We start from the raw sequence: 7,869 nt of genomic DNA, 5'->3' as shown, positions 1-7,869 counted from the left end.
TTTCTCCTAGTTCCTCTTCTTTGAAGGAGGAATAAACGGAGAGAGGAAAAGGTACTTTCTTTAGGTCTCTTTAATGCTAAGATTCCCACAAAATCTCCCCTTGGGGGTACAGAAGGAAGGCCAAGGATGTAAAAAGGGAAGTACTCTACAGATATGTGAGTGAAACAAAGAGTTTTGTCAGATCCCCAAAATCAGTCTTTCCCTTTCTTATCTCCCGGCAAGGTAGAGCCAAGAAGTCCCCAACATCTTTCCCAAAGTATGAGGGAACACATGAATATATACATCAAATCCTCCTTCCACAGAGACTCCCTGGAGGGAATGAAGTAGGAAAGAGTCCTCCTCATTATTAACAGGCGTTCGTTGGGACTCGGAGAATTAGGAAGTCTCAAACACATTTGTCTAAAGAGGCTGAACACTTAACCATCAGGGAAGATTATAAAGCAAATGGCAGAAACCCCAAAGTCTCTTCCAGGGCTCTCGCACGACAGTACAAACTGGTTTCTCCGTAAGAGGGGATGGCCAGGTGGGGAAAGGGAAGTGCTTTCGCCATGGCCCTTGGGACACAGGGGCTTTCCCAGGTCCCTTGCAGGGGGGACGACGAGGGGGAGGGTCTGCTCAAGGGAATCCCCGGCTCTAAGTGTGGGGAAAAGCGGCCTCGGGCCGGGGCCCCAGGGACTTTCGATGGCTGGCTGCTTGTTTCCTCACAAGCCCATCTCCTCTAACGGGATTCTCCTAAGACTCTGGGATCTCCCGGAGGTTCGGCCATCACTGGACCCCTCCCCGCACACGATCTCCCGACAGCCTTCCTCAGTCCCGCGAGCCCTCCCGGTCCTTGCTCTGGGTGTCCCAGCTCGCGGGGTCAGCCCGGAGCCAGCAGACTCTCCACGCTGGCCTGCCAGGGTCCCTCCCGAGCGTCGCGAGTCGCGGGCTTACCTGCTGAGACGGCAGCTCCACATGCAGGGCCCGCGCGGCAGAACCGGGAGGCAGCGCCGCGGCTGGGCCCGGTGGTGGCGGGGACACCGGGCCCCCGACCGACGCGGAGGCGCTCATCTTGATCCAGGGTCCGCCAAACGGCGGGGCGGGCGCTCCACCGGCATCGGCCGCCACCTCCTACCCTCCACCCGCCGAGCCCCTGCAGCCTAGACACCCGCCACCCAAGAGGCAGGACTGCTCCGTCCCAACACTGGCCGCAGCCACTGCCGCCGCAGCTGGCTAAGGAAGAGCCATATTACCGCAGTGCAACCCCTCCACCCCGCCGAGACCCGGTGCGTTTATTGGCTTAGCTCTCAAGGGGGCGGTACCCAACGGCAAAAAAAGGGACGTGCTATTGGGTAGAAGGTCTGTCCATCGCCAGCCGGACTGGACTAGGGGGCGGAGGGACTCGAGGATGGCCTCAATTGCGTCTGTCAAGCAAGAGTGAAACCTGGGGCGTTGCTTCTTTTTTTCCCTGTCTAATTGGTTCATTCACTACCAACGGGCAGAGTGTCCTAGTGGAGCCGGAAGGGCCATTGCACGAGGTCGTTGTCAATTGTCACTAAAGGGAAAGAGGGGTGGGGTCTTGATTAGGTAGAGCGCGCGCCTGAGCTCCGGTGTCACGTGTGGGAGGAAGGAGAGTCACCTGATTAGGGAGTATCAGTCTTCTGAGCCACTTCCGCCTTTACTGGTTGCCGTGGTAACAGGCTGTGGAGGGCGGAGATCCGCTTGGAAGCCGGCTGGGTGGCAATCGCTTGTCTGCCGTGGCGGGCCCATGTGTAATCTTTTCCCGAGGCATTCTCATCGGCGTGCAGGGATGGAAAAGGAATGCTTTACGGTTCAGCAGAGAGCCACCACGCAGGATGCACTGGAACCCGAGAACCGTCGGGCGGTCCCACCAGCTCTTCCACGACCAACTCCAACCCACGAGTACACGCCCCTTCCTGCACTTCTCTAACTAGTACGCTGAGCTACAAGGTGTGCCAGGCACCCAGGACGCCGATTCACCGCTTTGGATGGGTTGCTTGTGCTGTTCCTAGAAAGCCTTTGCTACTCTTCTCCTCCTGACTTAATGTTTTCTTATCCATCAGTCTCAGCTGGGGCAGGAGTCCCTTCTTCCAGAAGGCTTCTCTGAGCCTCTCTGGGACCTTGAGTTAGGAACCTGACTCTACCATGATCTGGATTATTCTATTTTTTTTTTTTTTGACGGTACCTCATTATTTTGCCCTGGCTGGAGTGCGGTGGCACGATCAGGGATCGCTGCAGACTCGACCTCCTGGGCTCAAGTGATCCTCACGCCTCAGCCTCCTGAGTAGCTGGGAATACAGGCATATTGAAACGACCAGCTAATTTTTAAATTTTTTGTAAAGATGGGGTCTGGCCATATTTCCCAGGCTAGTCTCAAACTCCCAGGCTCGTAATTTTTAAATTTTTTGTAAAGATGGGGTCTGGCCATATTTCCCAGGCTAGTCTCAAACTCCCAGGCTCAAGCGATCGGCTCTAGCCTCCGCCTCCCAAAGTGTTGGGATTACAGGCACAAGCCACTGGGCCTGGCCACATTGTCTTTTAACACACACAAGCACCCTCCTTCACACACACACACACACACACACAGTGAATTCCTCAAGCAAAGGGACCTTGTCTGGTTCATCTCTGCATCCCCAGTGCCTGACAGAGAATCAGGAAATGGTTTTTGTGCAGTGAAGGCCCAGCTCAAATGCCAACTCTTCCATGAAGACTTCTGCGATCCACAATAATAGCATCTCCAGCAATTGCTTCTATAATAAATAGCATGAGTCATTCTGCAGGATATTGATCTTCCTTTTTTTACCCCTAGACTGAATTTTTCCACCACCTGGCTGAACATAGCAGAAAGAACATAGTGTTTTAGAGTCAGACACGATAGGAATCAGGCACTCTGGAATCTTGGCTCTGCCACCTTTGAGCTATGTATCCCAGGGCAAGTGAGTTCCCCTTTCTCAGATTTAAAATAGTAACAGGGTTACTGTAGGAATTAAAGTAAATCAGCATATGTAAAGTGCCCACACAGGACCTAGCACGTAATACTTGCATTTTAAATTTTTAAACAAAATGTAAGCATACTGTCTTTCCAGGGTGTTTAGAAGCCTGAAAAACACCTTGGATCTTTTCTCAGAGCTGGACCACAAAGATGTCACACTGTCTCCTGTTCTGACACATTGAGTGGTTCCTCATGGCTGAAGCCTGGGGTGCGTGGTCAGGTGTTTGTTGAGAAAGGAGTCTCTGGGAAATCCCAAATCTTGTCTGGTTGAGCTCATGTGGTGCCAAGATCTGGGGGGGAATTTCACACAAAACCCATTTCTGTTTCTAAGCTGTATTAGTTTTCTGAGGCTGCTATAACATTATCACAAACCGGGTATCTTGAAACCTCAGAAATTCTCTCACTGTTCAGGAGTGCAGGATCCTGAAATCCAGGTGTCAGGAGGGCTGTGCTCTATCAGAAGGTTCTAGGAGAGATCCTTCCTTACGTGTTCCAGCTCCTGATAGCTCTAGTTTCTTACCTAGTGGTTGCATAACTTCAGTCTCTGCTTTCGTCATCACATGGCCTTCTCTTATTCCTATGTTTTCTCTTTCTTCTTTCTTTTCTTTCTTTTTTCTTTTTTTTTTTTTTTTTTTTTTTTTTTTTTTTTTTTTTTTTTGAGATGGAGTTTCACTCTTGTTGCCCAGGCTGGAGTGCAATGGCATGATCTCAGCCCACCACAACCTTCGCCTCCCAGGTTCAAGCAATTCTCCTGCCTCAGCCTCCCAAATAGCTGGGATTACAGACATGAGCCACCATGCCTGGCTAATTTTGTATCTTTACTAAAGACGGGGTTTCTACATGTTGGTCAGGCTGGTCTCGAACTCCTGACCTCAGGTGATGTGCCCGCCTTGGCCTCCCAAAGTGCTGGGATTACAGGCATAAACCACTGCACCCAGCCTAAAGACAATGTCTTTATAAAAGGAGGCGGGGCACGGTGGCTCAGGCCTGTAATCCCAGCACTCTGAGAGACTGAGGTGGGCGGGTCACTTAAGGTCAGGAGTTTGAGACCAGCCTGGCCAACATGGTGAAACCCCGTCTCTACTAAAAATACAAAAATTAGCCAGGCATGATAGTGGGCACCTGTAATCCCAGCTATTTGGCAAGCTAAGGAGAATTGCTTAAGCCCGGAAGGCGGAGGTTGCAGTGAGCCGAGATCGTGCCACTGCACTCCAGCCTGGATGACAGGCCAGGAATCTGTTTAAAAAAAAAAAGACATTGTCTTTGTATTTAGGGCCTACCCAGATAATTTAGATTTCATCTTGAGATTCTTCATTACATCTGCAAATACCGTTTTTCAAATAAGGTCATAGTAACAGGGTCCAAGTGTTAGAACATGGACATATCTTTTAGGGGGCCATCACTCATTTAAGAAAATGGACCTAGAGAAAGAACACAGAATCACTTCTTTCTCCTTTAATGATCAGTTCTGAATATTAGCTAACTTTATCACTTCACTCATTCAACAAATGCACACTGAGGGCTTCTCTTATCAAGCTCTTTGCTAGATACTGGGAAATCAGACCAAGATCCATTCTTAAAGGAGCTGCCCAACCCCTTACATTGGAGTCCAATAAATAAAGAGTGGGCGGGGTGCAGTGGCTCACACTATAATCCTAGCACTTTGGGAGGCTGAGATAGGCAGATAGCTTGAGCCCAAGAATTCGGGACCATCCTGGGCAGCATGGCAAAACCTTGTCTCTACAAAAAATGCAAAAATTAGCTGGGCATGGTAGTTTTCACCTATAGTCCCAGCTACTGAGGAGGCTAAGGTGGGAGGATTATCTGATCCTAGGGAGGTCAAGGCTGCAGTTAGTTAGTCATGGTCATGCCACTGTACTCCAGCTTGGGCAACAGACTGAGACCCCATATCAATGACAAACAAAGAGTGTTAACCTAGTTACCCACTGCTGGTTCTGAGGGGAGCCCAAAGGCAGTGGCAGCCGGATAAAATAGTTGAGAGTCAGATTTCACAGTGGAGATGACATTTAAACAGGTTATTGAAGGGCCAATAAGAGTTCACCAGGTGGGGAGGGAGGGAGGAAAGAAAGGACATTCCAGCAGAGAACAGGGTCCATTCTTTCCACAGGCCTTTACTGAGGTTCAACTTTGTACAGGCTAGCTACTGGGTGCTGGAAATGCAGAGCTCAAGTAAACAACCCTTCTCCCACTTTTCCCAAATGCCACAAACACTAGAACTAGAACTCTCACCCCTAGGGGCATTGGGAAGAACTCAAAAGTCTGCTGCTTGCAAAGTGTTCAAGATAATGTAAAGCATTTAACACACTGTCTTGGAGATAGTAAATGTTCAATAAATACTAGCTGTCATTATTTTCATATGTCCTCTTTAATTCTAAAAATTTTTTATTTTTTTGAGACAGAGTCTTGCTCTGTCACTCAGGCTGAAGTGCAATGGCATGATCTCAGCCCACTACAACCTCCACCTCCCGGGTTCTAGTGATTCTCCTGCCTCAGCCTCCCAAGTAGCTGGGATCACAGGCATGTGCCACCACGCCCAGCTAATTTTTTGTGTTCTTATTAGAGAAGGGATTTCACCATGTTTGTCAGTCTGGTATCCAACTCCTGACATCAAATGGTCCACCCACCTCAGCCTCCAATGTGCTGGGATTACAGGTGTGAGGCCACCGCACCTGGCCCTAAAAACTCTTTTATTATTGTGATCCTGTTTCATAATATGGCTGTTTTAACATAAAAATATTTTACATCACAGTATTAAATTATTATAATATTTACTTAGTGTTATATATCCCCCAGAGAAACATATATCCAAGTTTAGGGAACATAGCTTATAAGGTGGCCAAATGCAATATGTAGCAATGATAGAAAGAGGTTCACGGTCAAGTAGTAACAGAGTGGCCGACTCTTCAGGAGCTGGTGGGCAAGGTCAGAGCAGACTTCACAAAAGTTACAAAGGATGATTGGAAGTTTAATAGACGAACAGTAGGTGTTTAGACCTATTGGGCTCGGGAATGACTGGTGTTTTAACAGCTAATTAGTACCATGTTGGGTATTTAAATCAAACACCCAGTTTCCAGAGTGAAAAAGCTAAGCCTACCCCAGTTGTTTTGCCTCCACTTCCTCCTCCCACCTCATGGGCCTGATGCACTGGGTAAACAATAGAAGATAGGGCAGATGAGGCTTTCGATGTCTTAAATTTTATTGAGTTAAATTTATCCCCTTCCTTTCAACAGAGCCCTCTTTCTTCTATTCACTTGCTTGTCTAGTCAAACACCCATCAGACCTTTGCCAGATGTGCAGCCTGGGCACTACATTTCAAAAAATGATGCACATAAATCCCTAACTGAGGCCAGGTGTGGTGGCTCAAGCCTGTAATCCCAGCACTTTGGGAGGCCAAGGAAGGCGGATTATAAGGTCAAGAGATTGAGACCATCCTGGCCAACATGGTGAAACCCCATCTCTACTAAAAATACAAAAATTAGCTGGACATGGTGGCGCACGCCTACAGTCCCAGCTACTCGGGAGGCTGAGGCAGGACAATTGCTTGAACCCAGGAGGCAGAGGTTGCAGTGAGCCGAGATTGTGCCACTGCACTCCAGCCCGGCGCCTGGCAACAGAGTGAGACTCCATCTCAAAAAAATAAATAAATAAAATAAAACACAAAATATTAGCCAGGTGTGGCGGTGTGCGCCTATAGTCCCAGCTACTCAGGAGGCTGAGGCAGGAGAATCGTTTGAATCTGGGAGGCAGAAGTTGCATCGAGCCGAGATCAGCCAAGTGGCTGGAGCCACTGCACTCCAGCCTGGGCAACAGAGCGAGACTCCATCTCCAAAAAAAAAAAAAAAAAAAATCCCTAACTGAAAGGAGATTGCAAATCATTCAATACAAAGTGGTAAGTACAGTAATGGAGATGATGTATAAAGTACAATGGAAGCACTAAGAGAAAGTTGCTGTCACGTGTTGTCCAGGGAGGCGTCCTAGGTGAGGTGAGTATCCTGCGCAGGAGGAACAGCATGAGCAAAGACACAGGGACAGAGGATGTGGCAGCAGCATAGTCTAACATGGCTGAAACAGAGGCTGCATGGGAGAATAACAGGCAAAGAGGTTGGAAGAGGAAGCTAGTGCTGGGTAAGAAGAAGAACCTGACTACCAGGCCAAAGAACGTGAGTTTCATCATGGGCAACAGAAAGCACTTAGACGGCTCAGGCAACCTTTGTGGGAGGGGTAGCTTTGAAGAGGCAGGACTAGAAGAGCGAGACTCTTGCAGAAGGCAGATGGGAAATGTAAAAGAGAAAGGCAGTTCCCCAAATAAACTGCACGTGCCCAGGAACCCTGAAAGGCAGGTGCCTAGACAGCATTTTCCTGCTTTCCCAACTCAGCAAGGTCATTTTCTCAAAAAAGCGTTCCCAGGTCTGAACTAACTGCTGCTTCCTCTGGGCTCCCACAGCCGCTGTCTGACCTCTCTCTGGCATGTGTAACTGTGTGCCTAGGCATACACTGAGCAGTCTACATTTGTCCCCTCCACTCTGCTGTCAACCTCTGCTTTTGATTTCTCTGAGTCCCAGAATCCCAACACAGAGGACAGGCTCCATAATTTCAGTGAGCAAATGGCTGAATGAAGTCAGTGAATGAATGGGCAAATGAATGCTTGAGTAAGGGAATGTTTGGATTGCATGGAGGCCTCCATTCCTCCCCACTAGACAGAGCTCCCAGAGAGGGGAAATGAGCTTGCCCATGGTCACACGCAGCTTGTAGCAAAGCTAAGACAAAGAGTTGGGCCTTTCGTCCCCAAGACCAACACTCTTTCCTTAGTTCCAGTGGTTTTCCCACTGCCACCAACTGTCAAGGTACCAGTGTAG

General features: G+C 48.9%; 1 protein-coding gene across 4 annotated transcripts in view; it reads right to left on the bottom strand.

Annotated features, from left to right (window-relative positions):
• The window catches only part of UVRAG (UV radiation resistance associated), a 309,856-nt gene extending 308,270 nt beyond the window's left edge, over window positions 1-1,586 (bottom strand). For all 4 annotated transcript variants that reach the window (XM_037740137.1, XM_017533023.2, XM_037740138.1 and 1 more), the window contains exon 1: window positions 934-1,586. In XM_037740137.1, the coding sequence (XP_037596065.1) occupies window positions 934-1,050 (117 nt within the window). In that variant the 5' untranslated portion in view covers window positions 1,051-1,586. The remainder of the gene's footprint in view (window positions 1-933) is intronic.
• Between the last annotated feature and the right edge of the window lie 6,283 nt (window positions 1,587-7,869).

The sequence above is a fragment of the Cebus imitator genome, unplaced genomic scaffold (genome assembly GCF_001604975.1).
Source record: "Cebus imitator isolate Cc_AM_T3 unplaced genomic scaffold, Cebus_imitator-1.0 Scaffold79, whole genome shotgun sequence".
NCBI lineage: Eukaryota > Metazoa > Chordata > Mammalia > Primates > Cebidae > Cebus > Cebus imitator.
Note: the sequence above shows the minus strand (reverse complement) of the source record. Positions and strands in the feature narration are given on the sequence as shown.